Below are 19658 nucleotides of genomic sequence, written 5' to 3' on the forward strand. Positions count from 1 at the left end.
TCAGGGGAAAGAGGGAAGGAAGGAATGCAGCAAGCCAGCAAGGCTGTCCTGGTGACACCTCCACAAAAGCTAAGTTTCCCTGTGATTTAGGAGAAAGATCTGAAGATTCCCTGAGAACACAGGAAAGACAATGTCTCCCAAGAGCAGGATGTGTTTGGTCCCAAGGACAGCTGGCAGGCAGTAAAATAATGGGGATCTTGTGTTCAGTGGAGGAATGGTGAATTTAGAATAGAGTCACACTGCAGATACAGACAGAATTGATAAAAACCAACCCCAAACCCCACACACCTCCAAAAATCATGTTTTTGCTTCAGAAGTAAGATCTTTCTGTGGTTTTATTCAAACAAAACCTGTTGGACTCAGACTGAAAACCTAAACCTCCACATTTTACCCACAAGAACCAGATGTTATTTCTGTACAACAGAGAAACAAATACTAGCCTTTATAGGCCGAACAAGTGTTACAAAACAAATCCACTGAGGATCACTCTGATTATCAACAGCACCCCTGAGGAAGAGTCTGTCAAAAACTCAACCCAACCAAACATCGAGGACACCTTCTTCATTCATTTACGCTGAATTTCATAGGTGGCAACAAAATACCCCAGTTCTTTAGCCAAACACCCCAATTCTTACTCTCTTCAGGAGTGAGGTCAGGGTACACTTCCTCCAGGGCAGCTCTGAGGCGTCGCTCATCCACAAAGGGCAACAATGCCACACCTGGCAAAACCAAAACAGTGTTTCCTCGCACTTGTTGAAAAAACCCAGAACACCCCCAAAAACAGACACCAGCACGGCAAGCTCTGATAAGATTCCTTAGCCAAGAAACAGCTAGAACAGTGTGAATCTGAAGGAATCACGTTTTTGCTTCAGAAGTCAGATCTTTCTGTGGCTTTATTCAAACAAAACCTGTTGCACTCAAAGCGAAAAGTTAAAACTTTAATTGCAGTGTAAATTAAACCCAGCCACAGAATCTGGCAGACCTTGGAAATTAACATTCTCTAAAGAAAGGAAAAGTTGCATAAATGCTGTAGCTCTTTTTCAATTTTTTGTATGCTCCAAAATATTTCTATATTCCCCAAAGTATTTTTGGCACAGTACTAATGAGCCACTGATTGTGCAGAACAAGATCCATTAATTAAATGCAAAGGAGACAAAAGACAATTACACACTGAGGCTGATAAAAAGAGAAGAATGATTACTCTAGTTCAGGACAAATGAACAAATCTAGAATGACTGCTGAAATTACCAATAATCATTGCCAATCCAAAACCAGCTACTGATTCATAATTCGCTCTTCATACTGATTTCTTTACAAAAATACACCTGCTGTAAAATACTTGTCCCCACAACAAACAACACAAGTTACCTTTGTGCAGTGTTTTCTCACTAAGATAATTTTCCAATTTTTTTCTATTTTTACAGGTTTTTAAGACTAATATCTAAAAATTAACAAAAGGAAAGTTGAAGTTTCACCTTGCCAAGCATACTTCTTCCCATTCAAATCAATAGCAAAATCTTCAGGGTAGAAGTCAATGATGCTTGATTCCTGGAATTGGAAAAACAAAAATCACCCTTAAAGTCAGCTTTGACATGGGTTCAGAATGTCACATGGTGCCAAACAGAAAGGTCTTTGATAACACAAACAGCTTTCATTAAAAGCCATTTAAATACAAAGTGAGGATGGGCACTTGCACTACTCAGAGATTTAAAACAAGAAATTAAGGAGGAGAGAAAAAATAGGATAAGGAGGAGAGCTAATTAGGGTAAGCTATCTGCTCCCCAACTAAGTTTTGGAAGATTTCTGGAAGAAACTAAACCATCTGAAGTGTAAGAGAGCTGGGAAATGACATCTGAATTCCAAGAAATCACTTTTAAGGATTTTGAAGAACCACTGCAATCTTCCAAAACCTTTCCCTCCTGGTCTGCAGCATTTCTCTGCCTGAAGTGAGAAGCAGCAGGTCCCCTTCACACCAATGCAAGATGACCTGAGCTTCCAGACAGGAAAACAAGAAGGATTCTCACTGGGTCTGTCATGAGTTTCCTCCACGTTGGCGGCAGGAAGTTTCCACTGGCGGCCGGGAACACCCCCATCAGCTGCTCAAGAGGCTTGAACTGTTGAGAACAGACGAGCAGGTGTGGGACACTTGGAATGAGAGGGCAAATCAGCGGTGAATGAGTTGATAAATCAGGAGCCCTACCGGTTTGGAGCCCTTCTCAAAGTCTGAAGGCATGTCTGCAATGCCCTCGAAGTCCGAGGCAAAGGGAGCGTAGTGGAAAGGGTAATACCAGTTCCAGGATGCACAGCCCTGGTGGGAGACACAAAAATCAGACATATCAGCAAATTAAAACCACGCAGCCCAGTCACCAAACATGACAACGTGGCAGAGAGCAGTTTACACCCCTGTTTTCCACAGCAAAACCCCGATGCTAACTTGGGGAGGTGTGGGAGCAGAGACCCCCAGCACGCCCTGCTGAGTGTGCAAATGTGAACAGTATTTGCTGCAGACATGCTGAGAAGCATTCTGGTTTTCACTGGTGCTCCTCTCTCCAGTACCAGCACTACTGCACACTTGGAGTAGCACTTTGCTCTTCCCCTCTCCTTCTCCTGCCTTGAGCAGGGGGGAATACAAAGTGTCTCCTCAAAAAGGAGAGAATCAAGCAAACCAAAACACACCAGAACACTGTGCACCTCCTAAAGGAAACACGGCTCCAGAGGGTCTAAGTCAAGCTTTCACCTCCTCAGCTATTTTTCTTAGCAGCACCACTTGAAACAAAAGCCCACTACTATTCTGACTTTCAGTTCTGAACGATTAATGTCAACAAGGCTCCTCCAGTGATATTTTTGGTATACAAGTACAGCACCTATAATTATTCTCTGCAGTCCTTCGGACAGACTTGGAATGTTTCAAAAGCCAGGTGGATTGCTTTCATTCTTCTTTCTTTTTTTTTTTTCCTTTTTTCCCCCCTCTCCAAACAGATGTTCCCTCTAGTGGGACATGCCCTGCATTATTAGCTTTCTGTAGGAACAGAAAGGCATGCAATATATTCTGGCACAAGTTTTATGGACAGCCAGCAGTAGTTACTGGAGTCAATTTTTATTATGGCGAGAAGAAAAAAAGCCAAAGATCCTCAAGCAAACCTATTTTGAAGTTCCCCCAGCCCAACAGCTTCCTAACCTCATTTCCATATCAGCAGGGAGTGATTTTCCAGCTGCTCCATCCCCATACAATAGACTGGAATGGTCTTGTGCTCTTGTACCACTGAAGGGAACACTTTACCCACAGCTCACCTGAAGGCTCATTTCTACCCCTGGAGGCAGGTGGGCACATAGACAGTTGTGGGAAAATACCCAGTCATGATTAAAAAAACACAGTTGCCTTGTGCCCAGGATCCTGATAAGTCCCACCTATAAAGGCATCCAGGTGACATCTGTCCTTCACAAAAGGAAGTCATGCACACAAGGATGTGGGGAACTCAGCTTCCCTGCAGACAAGCTGCACCAGAGCTTGCAAACCTTAAACTTGATGATTTTCACCCCCCATAACATGAGCCAGAGCTCAAATTTAAGGAATGGTTAGAGCAGGAGGGAAGGGGACACATTCCCACTTTGTTCCAAGGGGGGAGTGAAAAATCCTATTGGAAACTGCACTTTCTAGGCACCTGAGGTATCTGTCCTGCCTGTGCTCCCAGCTGGACAGGGGGCAGACACTGAGGAAAAATACAAAGTTTTAAGAACACAGCCCTGTGTGGAAGCTCCAAATTCCTGCTGAGACAGGACAAACTCCCTGGGCTGGAGCACACTGTGCTCCCAGGTCACACAGCCAGCCTGACTTTGCCTTCAGGGCACGGAGCTCCTCATTAACCATCAGTGCAACAAACCTCACCATGGCCCACTAATCTCTTGCCAATCTGACATCTCAATTATCAAAAGATTTAAATCTGATACAGATTACTTAAATCACAACACACTTCATGGAGCAGCATTACAATCTACAGAGGAGACTGACAACTCTGTCCCTTGCAAATTCTTACTGGCATTTCAAGGGCTTTGTTCTTTGTTCTCTCATTTAGGCACCTGCAGTGTCATTATTTGTGGGAAAGAGAAAACAGCAGCAGTTCTTGCTGCACCAAGTGCTGCTACCAGATGTGAGAACCAGAATCCTGGAATCACTGAGGCTGGAAAACACCTCTGAGATGAGAGTCCAGCCTGTGACCAATCACCACCTTGTCAACCAGATCAGAGCACTCAGTGCCACATCCAGTTGTTCCTTCAGCAGCTCCAGGGATGGTGAAACTGCATTTGAACCCCCAATGTCAAACAGAATCAGCACACTCAAACACCAGGTGTTTTACTCTTTAAAAAAAACCCCACAGCTTTTCCAAAAATGAGCAACAGACTGAAACAACTGCAGACAAGAAACTTTGGGGTACCTGATAATAATATCTGAGAACCCAGCAAAGCCCTTCCACGTAGGACTGCACAACCTTGCGGCGGAATTTCTCATCGGAGGCGTCCACATCGAATTTGTTTTTATAGTAGCGCTGCTTCCAGCCAGTCTCCCACAACCTGCAACACAACCAGGCACAGGTAACATGTTAACATGGATGGGCACCTCAACAGATGCACATCTGCAGGTCTGAATTACAGTGTAAAACAAAGCCACTTGCTACTTCAGTTGCCATTTATATACAGTTTAAATGAAAGCAGAAAAAGTGATGCTCAACAGCAACAGAATAAAATGTGACTGCTGGCAGAATTGACAGTTTTCCTGCTACCTCAAATATAAAGGCAAGCAAATGAGTAACAATTTGTGTTCTGTTCAGACAAGCTGTGATTACCAGAGGCACTTCTGCCCTGTGCTTGCTGCCTCACAACAGATGAGCTCCCTTTCACACAGGATTTTCAGTCTCTCAGGCCAGAGGTGGATGTTGGGATCACAGGAGCCACCCTGGCCACAGTTCATCCTTCCTTCACACAGCTCCCCCTCATGTCTGTCCACAGATGGGGCAGGGAAAACAAACACTGGTTCCTCTTTCACACACGGGCAGCTGCACCCTTCAGCTCTGCTGCATCGTGTCAGCAAAGAACCAAACTGGTTAAACCACATAATCCCTTAATAATGATTTGTTTTCTTACATGGAATTTTATTCCAAACCACTCCAAGAGGTCACCTCAAGCTGACACTGGTCAGATTCTCCCAGAGCCCTAAATCCTGTGTATGGAGCTTTAGGAGAGAGCCACAATCCATTTATGCTTCCTTACAGGATGCACATCCCTTTGGCTCTACAAAGAGGATCTTCCCTTGCTTCTGTTTTGAGACAGCTGCTCAGGACAGTTCCTAAATCCTTCTAAGACAACTCACACTGATGAGCAGGCAGAGAAGCCAAGAGATGCTTTCAACACTTCCAGAAAAGCAGGTAAGCAAGAACAGAGCTCCTGGCACTGAAGGCTTGAGGGATGGAGTCAATAACACCTGCAGGCTCTGAGCTGCCTGGCAGACCGACACTTGCATAAATTCAAAAAACATTTCTGTGAGATAAAAACCCATCTGTAGCCGACTGCAACAATTTGTTCTGGTTTCAAAGTCATTCTAAATACCGAATTTATTTTCACAAACAGTGTGGCCGTATCTAGGACATCAATGCAGTTCTTTTTATTCACAATGGCAAGCATAGAATTATTTTCCACTCAGAAAAGGGCACCAAAAAAAATATTCTGAGCTACAAAAGCTTAAAAAACTGTGGTTGAATGTAGCACATCTTTTTCCTTGTCAATACCAACCCCGTCAGAACCACTGCTGCTCGTGAATCACCACAGTTCACTCATACTGTTCAAGCTTCTTTTAGCAGCTCTGCTAACACTCAGGTGGAAATGAGATGGAGTAATTTATCCTTAAAATTTATAATTTTACATAAAAATACTGCTTGATAGATTTAAAAAAAAAATCAGTCCATTTAGATATAGACACATTGGAAAGAAAATAAGAATGAGAGCAAGAATTGTGATAATGCTAGAGTTGAAGGGCCACATGTCACAAATACACTGTGATGACTGACCAGAACTCCACAAGGAAAGAACCCTGATTGTTAGGCCATGGGTGGATGTGGGCAGACTCCACAGAAAACAAACCCCTGTGGCTGCACTTCTCAGGAACAGCCATAAGGGCCTTCACCCTCAACGCAAACAGCAAGAGTTTCATTGAAACCACTGCAGACTCACTGGTGGTTAATTCCCAGAAAATTCCTGTCTCAACCATCCCAGGCTCAGCCCTCCTGAGACAATGCAAGAACTCAGAGACAAACCAGAGCCTGCTGAAAACCAAAGATGGTGGAGAGCACTGACACTGCTGCCCACATGCGGGTTAAGCAGCTCCCAGATTCCAGGAACAGCGGCATTCCGCTCACATAATCAGGGAATGTCTCGCCAAGCTCGGTCTCAGAGGGAGCAGTGGCTGGGAGGCTGCAAACCTGCATGCATACTAATCTGGATACTTAGCTTGAACAGCCAGAGCTCACCCATCTCACTGGAATTTACTGGATATCTTCACCCTCCACGTTAATTACTGCTGGATAAAAAAGATCACAAAAGCATCCGAAGGCAGCGCTGCACTGAGCTAAATGGCATTAATTAGGCTGCATCTATCTCAGCAATTTGCTAACAAAGTGCTACAAAAAATGGCTTCACCTGATATTATCCTCTGGCTCAGGTTCACTGTCACTGTCCTCAGGTTTCCGCTTAATTCCTCCTCCCAGGGACGGGCTGCTGTCAGGAGTCAGGCTGGTGTTGGGAGATGCTGAAGTTGTCTAGGGTCAGAATTATTAGAGATAAACAGGGGAAGGTTGGGGGTGGGGAGGAAGAATTATTAGGCTTTTAAAAATGAAGTTAAAATTAACAGCTCTGTGATAATCACAAGCCTTCTCTTCAGTTCCAAAACAACTCCCGGCAAAGGCTGCACAGCCCTTAAGCCATCATAGTCAAGGGGCAAAAGGGAAAACCACACCCCTGTTAAAAGGCAGGCATTGATGCACACAGGACAAGATGTCACTGGCTTTGAGAAAGGAATAGGTGCAATAAACACAGTATGAATTGATTAAAAAATGCCATTCTGGATTTAGTCCAATTTTGGAACATCACTGCAGCTTCTGCTGCAACTTCCTTTTGTGGCACTAGTGAAAAAAGGTGCTTCCAACTCAGAACTGCCAGAAATACTCTGAACTCCCTCATAGCTGGTCTCTTAAACTCCTCTCAAATTTATCTATTTTAATATTAGACCCTAAAAGAAATGTCTCCTGTTCCATAAAGGAACTAATTTGTGTAACTCATGTGCAAAAAAGTTTTGAGATTAAAAGAGAAGAGCAGCAGAAATTAAACCTTGAAAAAGCACATTGTATTTAGACTTCAGAGACAGAACACACATCTCTGTGATGAAAAAGAACTTTTAATCTGTTCGCTGTTTGGATGAAGATTTATACCAAGAAAGAAAATATTTGTCATAATTGTTATTTAAATCTAACAGGACTTCTAACAGAGCACTTCTTCCCAGTTTTTCCCTCACTAATACCTTGCCCAAAACTTCATCCAAGCTTCTGCCTTCCTCAGGGAAAAGCATCATTCCAAGCAGAAAAAAAGAAGACAATTTTATTCAAGCATGCTTAAAAAATCACTCATTAAAAGTCACTTCCTTGAAGAATAATGTTTGAGGTGCCAGCTTTTCAAGAAAACTCGACAGAGCAGACAAAAAGATGCCTGGAGTAACACAGGCTGCAATTCTTTCCTTTCTCTGCGCAAACGCCTCTGAACATCCACTCACCGAGTTCTGCCTGTCGTGCATCCTCATCTCAAAGGCAGCTTGTCGAGGGTTACAGATTGCCTGAGGGCTGGATCGATTTCCCAGGGCTTGAGGGGAAAACTGACCACCAGGAATAAAGGAAGGTTGATCCCTCTGCAAGATAAACACAGACAAGGCTGCTGAAAGAGCTGTGTGATCTCCCCAGCACTGGGATGACGCTCTCTCAAAATTTTCAGATTAACATTATGGGGAAATGAATGTACAAAGGCACATTTTTTAAATATGGAACAGGAAAAAAAGTCAACTTAATTTTTTTTAACTTTGAAATAGTTACATACAAGGCAGAAAACACCATGATTACACCTGCAGTTCCAACATCCAAAAACTAAAGTAGACATTTAAATTCTTGCTAGTTTCTGCATTGGGTAAGGAATTCACCTACCTTCAATCTCTTTCTTTTTTCTTTTTGTCGTCTTTTAAAGTTATCCTAAATGAAGAACAAAGGGAAATAAAGTCAGTCAACGACACAGACTCCTTGGCAAACGATTTCATTATAATCCTCAACTGACCACACCACGAGGTTTTTAGGGAATGTTCTGAGTAAGACATGGGTCAATTCCTGCATCTGTAAATCCAACAGAAATGGGAAGGAATTTTCTACCTTACCCTGAAAATCTATGGGGAAAAAAACCACCTGGGTACCCAAAGCTCCAAAACTTTGGTAAGGATTTAAATGATCTACTAAATTTAGCTGCAGCCTTATTTGGGGGTGACAGCAGTGTCAAAGCACATAGACGCCTTGCCTGCACTGCAGAGCTGCCCAAAAAAATGTCAGAGAGACATTATAGTCTTAGAAATAGGAAAAGAAACTCAAGGAAAGATATTTCCTATTCTGTGATTCCTGGGCCAACTGAAAACTTGAACATCAAATTGGCATTTCCAGGAAAAGAAACTCAGCTGGAAGCACAAGATTCTTTTTTGAGCCTGGAAGAATTCAGCGGAGATTATAACAATGAAAATACAAATTTTGGGTATTTTTCTTTTTCTTATTCTCTTAAAGGAGTGTCTTTGGCTAATAGTTAGTGATTAAAATCTAACTTCAAGAATGTCAGAACAAGAACAAAAAATTACATCATCATCTTTCCTCTTTTTGAAAATGCTGTCTTCAACTTCCCCAACAGCCAGCATGATCATCTGGACCCGCTGCAGGTTCACAAAACCACTTTCAGTCAGGTAGCCCTGCAGGTCAGAGAATAACAGAGTTGAAAAACAAGTCTGTTATGTGGCAAAGACCCAGATATTTTTAAAGGAAAAGGAAAAACTCTCACCCCGGTTTTGTGCACCACGTTTTTATAGATGTTCACCAAGCGATCGATTGCTCCCTCCCTAAACACAAAGCACAGGGTGAGACTCCTGGTAGTGAAAAGCACAGGAGCTGTTCTTGCAGGAAAAGAACACAGATTCTCATCTACCTGATCTCCAGAGATGGCAGGTGAGGGAGGAAGTCATTCCCCACAAAGAAACACATGAAGACCCAGTCATCAACACTCCTTTCAAAATCAAAAGTGAAAGGCAAGCTGGCCATGGTGAGCTCTCTCTCCAAGTACTGCAATACACACACAAGCAACAGGAGCTCAGAGAACACTGCAGGGGTTTGGATGGAATTTATAGGAATTTATAGCTTTGGTTGGAATTTATAGCACCTCACCTCACGCAGGACACACAGGCGGATGAAGATGAACTCTTGCTCTGAGACCGGCAGGGTGTCGGCAAACTGATCGTGCTGAAACCAGAGGGGACTCGCATCAGATCCAAGTGCATTCCAGAGCTTCTCCAGCCCCGCTTGCAAGGCTTGCCTCAAGAGGAGTTGAGAGAGATCCAAAAAGGCTCCCAAGCCCTTGTGCCAAGCGTGTATTTTGCTGCTTTGCACATCTGTTCAGTTACTGATTGTTTGTTCTCATTCAGTGGGAAAAACCCCAGAAAACAAAACACCACAAGTGTGGACATCAGGTTTGGCACACAATGCTTTCGTATTTTTACTTCCAAGGGGAAAGCTAGGTATTCCAAGCAACAATTTGCACCATGCTTCAGCTAAAACCAACAGCAAGAATGATTTGAGAATCTCCTTATACACTATAGATTAAAAAATCCTAGAAATAGCAAAATTCTTACCTTTCCTTGTTTCTCTCTGGGCAGACCTTGGCAATCCTTAACCTCATGTCCCATCTGGTTACAGAGAGCACATGGTTTGGGTTTGTTTGGTTTGAACTCTTCCCTAATGATGGTGAAGTTTGGTTCGTGTGTAGCTAAGCCAAGCATGATCAGATCAGCTACCGAGCAAGGGAGAAGAATAAAATGTGATTAAGGATAAACATAATCAAGTTTTGGTTTTTTGTTGTTGTTGTTTTTTTTTTTTTAATGTTTAGAAGCAAAGTGAATTCTGCTTCAAGCAAAATACCACAAGCAAGAGAAAACTCACCATCAGCCCCACACAGACAGTGGTGAGTGTTTGGGTCATGGTTGGGTTGAGCTGCACAAAAGAAAATTACATTTTGTCAAAGTAATGCTAAGTAAGTTATTACTGAGCTTAACTTAAAACAAAATGTCCACATTAATTGGAATTTTACCTCTTTGTCTCCTGATGTAATCCATGATTTTATGCTCCCCTTCACCAGGAGCACTGGCATCTGACAAAATAACCTGAAAAGCATTCAAATCATGGCAACAATTAATGCAGCCACAGGAAAAAAACCCAGTAACTTATATACTGAACACAGCATCTGACTTATGAATACTTGAAATTCTAACTCGTGGTTCGAGCTAAAATATTGTGATTTAAGATGAAATTATTTACAAGCAAGGAGCAAGTGAAGAGACTTTCACTTTGCTCTACCAGTTTCATGCTGAAGCTGACACTGCTGCAAATTCCACTGAAACGATCACGTCACGTTTGATGTGTCCAATAAATTATCAGGGCAATGAAACGGGCACTAGAGAACTCCCAGATTCAGCTCATTGATGCACTGAAACATGATCTCATCACCCCCTCCTCACCCTGACGAGAATTAGTGTTTATAAAACCCCTGTCTGATGGGGGGAATCAAGCAGAGCCAACTGCCCTCTAATTAGAGCACTTGAACGGTCAGCTCGTGGCACATAGCACAGGCAGCTGCATTTCCTGCCTGCACTGCTCCTTGTGTGCAGCACACACAGGGCTGCCACAGACAGAAATGGGGGAGTGGAGTAGCTGGGCAAGGCCAGGGGAGAATCTCCAAGCACAGAAAGGCAAGAAAACCGGCACTTTTATTTTCACTGCCTGACATCAGAGCAACAGAGAAAATGCAGCCTGCTGACGGAGCAATTACAAAAAAGAAACAGTGCAAAAGATACAATTACAACGTATCTTGACACTTCCCCCTAAAGCAGAAAAAGGATTCCTAAAGCCCTGTCTCCCCATTATGTGAAATTGTGGCTTCCAGCAGCAAACCTGCTCCTTGTCCTTCAATGAAATCACAGCAAATGGTGCTGGGAGATGGAGTTATCAGCACGGAATGGATCTCTGAAGCCTCAGAGGGATGTGTGTGTTGGCCTGCTGTTAATAACAGCTCACAGCCAGGCCAAGAGACAAATCTGTTAAATTTCTACTCTTCAATTGGATTTCAGCCCAGCCCAAACATCCCTTTCATCTCCCTCAAGTGTGAAAGCGGGAAACTCACTGTCAGGTTCTTCCAGCCCGGGTCGCTGTTCAAGCGGTCAGCGATGTAATAGCGGAGGCATTTAGCAAGATTGTCCATAAACTCAGTTCCCTACAAAGGGTTAGAAGGAATGGAATTAAACCAACATTCAGCCCCTGGGTTGGGGTTGAATTGCTGGGTCCAGGGCCAGGCCACTCACCGGGGTGATGCAGTTGCTGTCAAACCTCTCCTTCACCTCCTCTGGAGGCAGAAAGCCACCTGGAGCAACAGAGAGCAGAGTTACATCCAGATGGACCACTGCCAACATTTTTGCATGGCAAAATCCAGACAGCTCCCCCTGGGAATAATTAACTCATTGAAACCAGTTTGTTTAATAAATTCCCACAAAATTAAACGAATCCAAGCCTTACCATTGCATTATCTCCATCCTACAAGGTGCTGTCAAACATTGTTACTTCAGCAAGGTGATTTCAAAGCCCACCCAGCAGCAACACGCTCCCCTCTCACTCCAGCTGTGTCACCACCACCCTCAAAGTTGCTCTGACTTTTGTCTCCTCACTGAATTTAGAGTTTCCACTGTCAAGTAACTCCCCTTGCTGCCAGCTTATTATCCCTGTAGAGGAGTATTTCCATCTGATCCCTGCTTTTAAGCCTCAATCCTCCTTTCATCAAGCCCTACAAACGTGTACTTCCTTCCAGAAGGGTTTTGGTTGTTTCTCACTGCATTTATCCCTGCTCTTCTGTTCAATTTATTTTCAAAAGGAATTAAGAGCACTCAACACAAACTCATTTCAGGCAGGAGACTGAAGAAGAAAAGATGACATTTTGTTTTGTCTCAGTTCTTAACTTTGGAAAACACAGATCCAGCCTTCCCCAGGCTTGTTCTCTCCTTCTCCCAGCAATGCACACACAGCCCTTCTCTAAACCTTACTGAGGTGACCAAACAAGGTGATTCTCAAGGAAAAACCCCTGATAAGGCCACTGCCCTACCTTTGGCCAGAATTTCTTGTCGGATTTTTTGCTTCTCCTCAGCAGCTTCCATGCCCTCCTTTGAGGCTCTGAATCTCCTGGATCGCTGTTGATTCATTTTGGCACGTGGGGCCTAAAAAAAGGTACAGGAGAGCTTGGGTCACTTTTTGCATCTAGACACTCTCTCTCTCTCTCTCTCTCAGCTCCTGAGAGCTGCTTTGGGTCACAAGTTATTACAAAGAGTTGATCTCTCATCAGACCTAATGGTGGCCAGGTTGAATGGAGCAACCTGTGTCAGTGAAGATGTCCCTGACCATGGGGAAGCAGGAGATCTTTAGAGTCCCGTCCTCAACAAATCATTCCATGATTCTGTCTATTGAGGGGAGATGAGGATTTTCCAGCTGGAAACCCAATGTGTCAATACTCACCACTCCATCTATGGCCATGTAAAGGAGTCTCCTTGGTCTCACAATGTTGAAGATCCTGTCGATATACTCAAAAATCGCCACCATCATTTCATCTTCATTTTTGGGCGCTGGCCTAAAACACAGAGCATTCAATTTAACCCCTGAAATGCTGTCAGTAAGGAGAGAGATATGGAACCTGCAAAGAGCCAAACAAAGAGCCTTACTTGTCCTCTGGGTGTGTGCAGGGGTGAATGATGCCGTTCATGTCCAGGTAGAGGTTGTCGAACTCCACCTCGTTGGGGTTGGGCTTGCTTGTGTCAATGGGGACCTTGACACCATTGCACTCTTTGGCCTGGGGATGCAGTGGGGACAAGGATTGCAGCTATTAACGCACAGAACTGATCAAAGTCTGTTTTGGTTTTAATGGCAGCAGAAGAAAAAGAGTACCCACACTAAGTAATAAGTAATTATTACTATTAAAATCCAGGGCCAGTAGTAAGTACCCACACTACCTGCAACTGCACTTTTCACTATTAAACAGCATTTCTTTCTACAGCTGCTTTTAACCAGAAAACACAGTGATAGCTTATGGAAGAGCTGTTTTTTTCTCCTGACAAGAAGTTCCTATATCTCTCATCATTTCTTCATCCTAAACCACCTAAAGCCACCTGTGTGCCTGGACAGCTCCAGCAGTGGATTCTTCAACATCCTCAACAACCACGGTCACTTTTGTTTCCTCACCATAATTTCAGGTTTGTTTTGTTTGGGCCTTTGTTGTAGTTGGGCTTGTGGTTTGGTTTTGTGGTTAGTTTGGTGAAAGGGCAATTAGCAACACTGATCCTCCCTTCCACCAGCCACAGGCATAACACACATGGATTAAACCTCAAGAGCGTGGAAGAGACAGGAACTGAGCAAGGAAAAGCCTGATGATTTTCAGAGGAATTCTGGCTGGAATGGGTTACAACACACCCAAAGGTGAAACAAAGTGTGCTCTTGAACAGCTGGGCATAAAGCCAAGTTTAAAAATAAACAAAATGAATGGCATGTTCTGAGGTGAAAGCTACACTCACAGGAGTGCCTGGGATGGGGAAAACCAGGATACTGCTGGGTCTCCCATCACATGGAGCTCAGCAGCTGCTGCTGAGCCAACACCAAGCCCTTCCCAAACTTCTGCCTGCAGACTGCTACTCCCTGAGCGAGTTCCTCATATCTCTGATGGAGACTCGGAGAGAAAACAAACCCAAAACTTACAGATTACGCCGTCAACTTTGGACAATTTCCCTCCTTAAAGCAGCAGCAGGACTGGCTGACTTCTTACCCCCCAAATGAAACCCTCTCAAGTCTTGATGTAGTATTTACATTTGGCACAGTTATCCTGAGAGATGCCACCCCCAAGCACCACTGTTTGCCTCCTTCCCTGAGCTCTCCAGACGCACACACTCAAATGAAGGCGGCGTTAGCAGAAACTAAGTGCAAACATTGTACCTTCCTCTGGGCTACCCCCCTGGATTCTCCTTGATCCCCAGCCGCCCTCTCTCTGGAGCTAAATGGATTCAGAAGGAATCCCAGCCCTGAGAGGCAGAAAAGGAGCCCCCCTTCACAAGCCCACTGGGGTTCTCACGCAGCAGCCGTGTGCAAGGAAGGCTGAAGTGTGTGGCAGCGATATCTCTTGTGATATAACTAAACTGTTCACTTCTCATCTACAGCCTCTTTTGAAACCATTGAAAACAGATCTTCAAACATGATACTTTAGCTGCAGCTTTATTAATTCCTATCCATTTGATTAAGAATATTCTCTCCTGGATTTTTTATTATCTTCAAGATCTTCCTCTCATTCTTCCCGCTCAGCTTAAGAAGAAGATTATTTCTTTTTCTTAAATCTGATTAATCTAGCAAGGTAAGAGAACAAGGATCAACTTTTCAATATTTCAAAGAGACAAGCTACCGGGAGATACAAAATTTCTGATTAGAGAGATTTACAGCAATCCTAAAACACACACGGAGCTGATTACATCGTGAGAGAAGCTTAAATTCATCGACAGGAAGACAAACTACTGCTTCTCCCTGCTGTCCTAGTCCACTCTCAGATTTATGACCAGATTTGAATATAAAAAAACATTAATGAATATGATTTATCCACGTGCTGTCCTGGCTGTAATTGCAACGTGCTCTTGAGTTGGAATAAAGCAATGTGGATGAGGACAGCAAGAGCTGCCACCTCACTTATGGCAAATCCAACTCAAGGAATTTGTTGTGTCTTTCCACTTATTTTAATAAATAACTTTGGCTGCTACAAGCTCAGTTATTGAAGGCTGAAAAAAAGAGACACACAATCAGTAAAACCAGGGCTATGCAAACCTTTGTTTTGCCTAAATGTGAGAGCAGCTTTGATTACACAGAGATTAATCTAACATTTACAAATGTGCTGGAAAAGGCAAATCTGCTCTTAGAGACAACTGCCCCAAACCGCTACAGATGTAATTGCTGTTTAAATTGTGGCTGCTTTTTGATCTTAAAGGGTTATCTAGGCCAGCCCCTAAACTGAGGGTTCCCAGAGCCCCAGGAGAGGTCACATCCAGGAGTTTGGTGCAGAGCCAGTGCTGCTGGAGCTCAGCACTAAGGGAAACTGTTAAGCCCTTAAACAACCCCCCTTTTTTTTTTTCCATAAAAATTCCCAGGCAGATTCTTAGATCTTAATTATCCCCCATTAAAAATTCACTTCTCGCAGCGACAGGTAAAATAAACTTCCCACCTCGCTGAGAGGGCCTGAAATCACAGCTGCAATAAAACCACAGCAGCAACTCACAACTTTAACCAAACCTGTGCTTCACTGCCTCAACCTGCAACACAAAACCGTCCTGGAAAAGCCCAGAGCTGAACATCCTGCTGCAGGCAGGGCACACCTGCAGCCTCAGCACGGAATTCCACCACTTCACCCTCTTTTCCCTGATCTCCTCCACCGTGCTCCCACACTTTATCCCCTCCCAGGTGCTTCCCCAAGGTGAGCACACCTTGGGAGGAGGAGCAGAGAGGCAGAAGCCCCAGCACAAGCCCTGAACTTTCCAAACCAGCAGACTGCAGCCAGTACAATCTAACAAAACAGAACACAAATGATTGGGAAAAGCAGCTTGGGAAGCAAGAACTCCAGAGTTTGCCTCTTCAGAAAGGCTCGAATTAGCCCTGAGGAGAACTTGCCACGCTCAGGGCACATTAAATCCACCACGGTGCCACTGAAGGGAGACCCCTCCATCCTCCCTGTCCCCTCCCACGGTGTCCCATAGGATGGCACAACATCCCTGGGACGTGCCTGAAGGAACCAGCCCAAAAAAACCCCATGTAAACAACATAATTTCAGCTGCAATACTGCCTGGAAAGGCAGCTGTGGAATCCTGTGTCAGAGCCTTCACTGAAACCTCCTGCTGCTGCCATGGAAGGCCAGATTTTAGAGGATGCCTTTGGAATAATCAGCTCCCTGTTTGGTCAGGAGATTATCCTGAACTAGAGCTCTAGTTCAGGAGTTCATCCCGAGCTAGAAATCACCAGCAATGAGACAAAACCCCCTGAGGTTGCTCTAGGTTAGAGCACAAGCACAGGCTTGGTGTAAGCCTTGGACAAAAAGCTGCACTCGTGTTTCCAGCAAGTCCCGAAGCTGCAGCTTCTAATTCCCACCCAAAAAAACTTGTGGAAAAGCAAGCAGTGCGAAAAACACTCAAGAAACAGCAAAGAGCGCTCCCACTGCTCCCTACTCAAATCTCACCAGAGCCTCAAATGCTATTTTTCCGGGTCGGAGTCGCACGAGGGCACAGCCGAGAGCATCGGGAAGGGCTGGAATTCCAGGGAAGGAATTCCAGGTTAGCGGCCGGAGAAGGGGAAATCGGAAGAGAAGCTCGATTCCCTGCTCCGGCGCCCATTCCCGCTTCCTCCACGTGCCCATTCCCCCCAGGAGCTCACACGCATCCCCGGCACTGAGCGAGGCGCGGGCACAACTCCCCCCGCACAGCGGCCGCTCCCACCGGGATCAAAAATCCGGGAAAAAACTCCAAAACCCCCTCAAAAACCCCCAAACCTCCTCCAATCCTAAACAACACCCGAACCAAACCCAAACAGAGCCCCAATCCACCGACCCGCCTTGGAAAGGCCCCGGGGCAGCCCACGGGGTTCAGCACCGGGGGCTCAGCACCGCTGCTGCCCCACCGGCCCCGACCCCCCGCGCCCGCCCCGCAGAGCCCCGCGACGGCCACCAGCGGGTCCACGCCGTGCCGGGCGGCCGGCTCACCTTCTCCTCGACGCAGTTGACGATGATGGAGGGGTACTTGCGGCTGAGCCAGCGGAAGAAGGCCGGGACTCCCATGGCGGGAGCGGGACGGGCAGCGCCGAGCGGGACCCGCGGCGCCGGCGGCACTTCCGGGGTCGGGGGGCGGCGCGGGGCACGCCGGGAACGGAGGGAGGGAGGCGGGGCGGGGTCGCGCGTGCGCGAGGCGGTGCCGCCGCCATCTTGGGTGCGGGCTGGGGGCGGCGCAATGGCGGCCTGAGGGGAGGCCGGGAGCGTGAGGGGACAGCGCCCCGTGAAACGTGCCTGGGCAGCTCCTGAGGCACGAAAGGGACGCTCAGAGGGGAAAACAAAGCTAGAGGGCACAAAAGTGATGTCTCAAGGAGGAAAAGCGAACCTGACTCCTGAGACAGCCCCAGTGCTGCCCTCATGCTCAGCCAAGACACAAAAGTAATGTCTCAAGGAGGAAGAGCGAAGCATGACTCCTGAGACAGCCCCAGTGCTGCCCTCACGCTCAGCCAAGACACGCAGTGTGACAATTTCTCTTCAAAAATGGCCATAAATGAGCAGTTTAATAGAAGAGTCACCTTCCCGTAGCACCTTGTTAAGAAACAAGCATGGGGTGCTGCTGTGGGGTGTCGCTATAGGACACATAACACACATGTACACACCGCTGTTCTCAAGGTGAAAAAAGGGAAGTTTATTTTTTTACTCCAACATTTATAGATTTTCAAAAGTGACAGTGGATTGGAGGGTGAAAGCGCCAGCTCTCCAATGACACCGGACAAACCAACAGTTCATCAAATTTTTCCTCCTCCATAAAAGAATGCAAAACAATATGTTATTTACAGAAAGTGTGTGAGAAAGTTTGTTATAAAAATGTAAACATCAGAAAGCTTAGAAAATCTTAAAAATCAGGATGACAATGGGGTGCTTTAGGCTGAACACACACGGCAGTGTTGCCCAACAAGTCAATAATTAAGAGAGGCATCAATGATTTATTTCAGCACTGTGTGAAGTGCATGCTCAATATTCCCTAAATCCAGCATAACCACTGTTACTTATACTCAGAAATCCAGAGCTGGCAGCTTCCCCAGCACAGCCTCTCTTTTAGGATTGATCAGTAATTTCCACATGAGTTACATAACCCCAGCCAACTCTTCCACGTGCTCAGGGGAAAGGTCTGCACCTCTTTTTGACCTCTAGGAGTTTCAGTGTTACAACAAACACTGTTCAGTTATAGGATACATGGAATTTGGGTGTTTTGCCAAGTTAGGAATGCACACATAGGCACCAACATCTTGATTTACTACATCCTTAAGGCTTGGTGGTTCCAGGGTGTCCTTGAGGAAGGGATGCACTAATGAGGTGTCTGCATGAAAGTATACAAAGATCTTACATTAAAGAACAACCCGACTTCGGACAATTTTGACTCATCCCGCGTTTGCCAACAACAGGAGCAATTCAGGGCACGGCTGCTCTGTGCCCTCTGAGGGGACATTTCCCTCAGTGGGAAATGGCTCCACGTCATTCCTGAGACCAACACGAGGCAAAGAGCCGCCGTCCCCTTGCTCTGCCCGTGGCATAAGCAAATACTGTTAATTTGTGCCCATTTGACGGCACCAAAATGGAATTAAACAGCCCGGAATTAAACGGGATTAGCACGAGGCGGGTTTTGCTCCGCCGTGTCCCGTTGCCGCACATCAGCTCTGTTAGCAGGGCAGCCACAGGGCCGAGGACAGGGAACAGCAGCCTGGGAGCCATTAACAAAAATAACAAAATCTCAGCAGTGCTTGCTGAGTCAATGCCGCCGATTTGGGGAGCAGAGGGGAACCTTGGTACCTGGCTAATTCTCTGTAGAATAAATTAACCCGATATTGTGTCTCTCATTATTCTTATCCTCACTTGGCTGTTGTTAAGCCGTTTTCTGTTGTCGTTCCTCTCAATAAAATCTGTGACTTGAATAAATTTCCCCTGCAACTTTGTAGTGGCACCACACCTGTGGTATCAGCTGAAGATTGTCCTTTATCTGTTCCTTACAAAATGTTCCCTGATTGAAGCTTCCTATTGTATTCCTTCCAGTGCTTCTCCTCAAGGAATTTTGTAGGGAGCACAGCAGCTTAGCATGAACATTTTGTTTGTATTGATGGGCAATCAGTTGTTTTTTCTGATAATGATGAAGAAAACAGAAGGCTGGCAGACGCAAATGAAAGGCAATCGTCTTATCTTATAATTGCTTGGGTAAACAAGTGCTGGAAAAATTAATACTGCAGCAGACAATTCCTTTAAAAGTTGGTCTGAGCACGAGGAGCTGCACCAGGCGGTGAGACCAGGTCTCAGCTGCCACCTGCACATCCATGAGCACAGCACAGAGCGGCACACCCTGGGCAGGAAGGAGCAGGGAAGGTTTTCCCTCTCGGGCACTTTCCTCGGATGAGTGGCGTGCCGATGGGAATCTGCTCGGGGTGTGTTGATTCCAGTCCCCCTGTCTGTCAGCGTCACCTGCCACCAGGGCCGGGCTGCCG

General features: G+C 45.5%; 1 protein-coding gene across 1 annotated transcript in view; it reads right to left on the reverse strand.

Moving 5' to 3' along the window:
- The window catches only part of XRN2 (5'-3' exoribonuclease 2), a 32793-nt gene extending 15511 nt beyond the window's left edge, over positions 1-17282 (reverse strand). The window contains exons 1-21 of the mRNA XM_030945192.1: positions 17140-17282; positions 13088-13215; positions 12885-12996; positions 12478-12589; positions 11687-11745; positions 11509-11598; positions 10420-10492; positions 10272-10322; positions 9965-10122; positions 9501-9575; positions 9265-9398; positions 9121-9178; positions 8924-9031; positions 8235-8279; positions 7814-7945; positions 6688-6806; positions 4434-4569; positions 2201-2308; positions 2025-2114; positions 1476-1548; positions 636-719 (exon numbers count right to left, since the gene is read on the reverse strand). Of these exons, the coding sequence (XP_030801052.1) occupies positions 636-719; positions 1476-1548; positions 2025-2114; positions 2201-2308; positions 4434-4569; positions 6688-6806; positions 7814-7945; positions 8235-8279; positions 8924-9031; positions 9121-9178; positions 9265-9398; positions 9501-9575; positions 9965-10122; positions 10272-10322; positions 10420-10492; positions 11509-11598; positions 11687-11745; positions 12478-12589; positions 12885-12996; positions 13088-13215; positions 17140-17214 (2020 nt within the window). The 5' untranslated portion in view covers positions 17215-17282. The remainder of the gene's footprint in view (positions 1-635; positions 720-1475; positions 1549-2024; positions 2115-2200; positions 2309-4433; positions 4570-6687; positions 6807-7813; positions 7946-8234; positions 8280-8923; positions 9032-9120; positions 9179-9264; positions 9399-9500; positions 9576-9964; positions 10123-10271; positions 10323-10419; positions 10493-11508; positions 11599-11686; positions 11746-12477; positions 12590-12884; positions 12997-13087; positions 13216-17139) is intronic.
- Positions 17283-19658: the final 2376 nt, after the last annotated feature.

This window comes from Camarhynchus parvulus, chromosome 3 (genome assembly GCF_901933205.1).
Source record: "Camarhynchus parvulus chromosome 3, STF_HiC, whole genome shotgun sequence".
Taxonomy (NCBI): Eukaryota; Metazoa; Chordata; class Aves; order Passeriformes; family Thraupidae; genus Camarhynchus; species Camarhynchus parvulus.